Genomic DNA, 845 nt, shown 5'->3' on the forward strand with positions numbered 1-845 from the left:
GTATGTGTGTGTACCAGGGTAACTGCTGAATGACATCTTTCCAGTGGCGGTGTGTGTGTCAGACACCTTGAAGTCCCAGTGTTTATAGATACGCATGGTGGCTGCATACGTGTACCAGCTAGAGTGGCCAAAAAGCAGGTTCTCAAAGCCGGGCAGCACCTTGGACACAGAGGAGGGAGAGAGGGAGGGTTGTGCTAGTTTTTTTGGCTGATGTCAATAAAACAATGGACTGGTTAGGGCACTCTTAAATGAATTTGTCCAATACTTTGATCTATGACCAAATACCTGCAGAGAGAATGACATTCCCATCAGCTGTACTTTGTGTTTTGTGCTAATTAGAAAATGTTTGCATAATAACAACATTAAGGTCCCTGTAATCAAATGAGATGAGAAGAAATTATATCTTATTAATCAAAACCGAACAATATAGTATTTTTTTTTGTTTTTTCCAAAATGAGCTTAAGTGAAAGAGAAAATACCCTTCTCCCAATGGCCTTTTGCACTCACACTCTCAAGAAGAGAAAACCCCATGCACAAGGACCCACAATAGATCGAATTAGGCGTTGAGGCTTCCCAAGTTCTCCCCTTTCAGCTCAAGCCAAATGAGATTGGCCTAACCTTGATGAGAGCAGTGCAGTGACCCATTCCCGGCATCCTGAAAGTGCCGGCCCCTGTGGAGGAGTTGGAGCGAGGTGTCAGGGCTGGGACGAGGTCCAGAAGGTCGCCAACACCATTCAGAAACTGCAAGGCGAATGCTGAGAGAGGCTGGGAGGAAGTTGGAAGTGGCAGAGATGAATGAGATGATACTGTGACAACTCTCTCACTGTCTCTCTAACACACACACA

The 845-nt window shown here is 45.2% G+C and overlaps 1 protein-coding gene across 2 annotated transcripts in view; it reads right to left on the reverse strand.

The window, feature by feature from the left end:
* The window catches only part of plbd1b (phospholipase B domain containing 1b), a 9,357-nt gene that overhangs the window by 6,333 nt on the left and 2,179 nt on the right, over positions 1–845 (reverse strand). For both annotated transcript variants that reach the window (XR_004327137.1, XM_032501518.1), the window contains exons 5-6: positions 619–765; positions 15–159 (exon numbers count right to left, since the gene is read on the reverse strand). Coding sequence is in view for 1 of the 2 variants with exons in the window: in XM_032501518.1 (XP_032357409.1) it covers positions 15–159; positions 619–765 (292 nt within the window). In the remaining variant the exon portion in view is untranslated. The remainder of the gene's footprint in view (positions 1–14; positions 160–618; positions 766–845) is intronic.

Source organism: Etheostoma spectabile, chromosome 21, assembly GCF_008692095.1.
Source record: "Etheostoma spectabile isolate EspeVRDwgs_2016 chromosome 21, UIUC_Espe_1.0, whole genome shotgun sequence".
Classification (NCBI taxonomy): domain Eukaryota; kingdom Metazoa; phylum Chordata; class Actinopteri; order Perciformes; family Percidae; genus Etheostoma; species Etheostoma spectabile.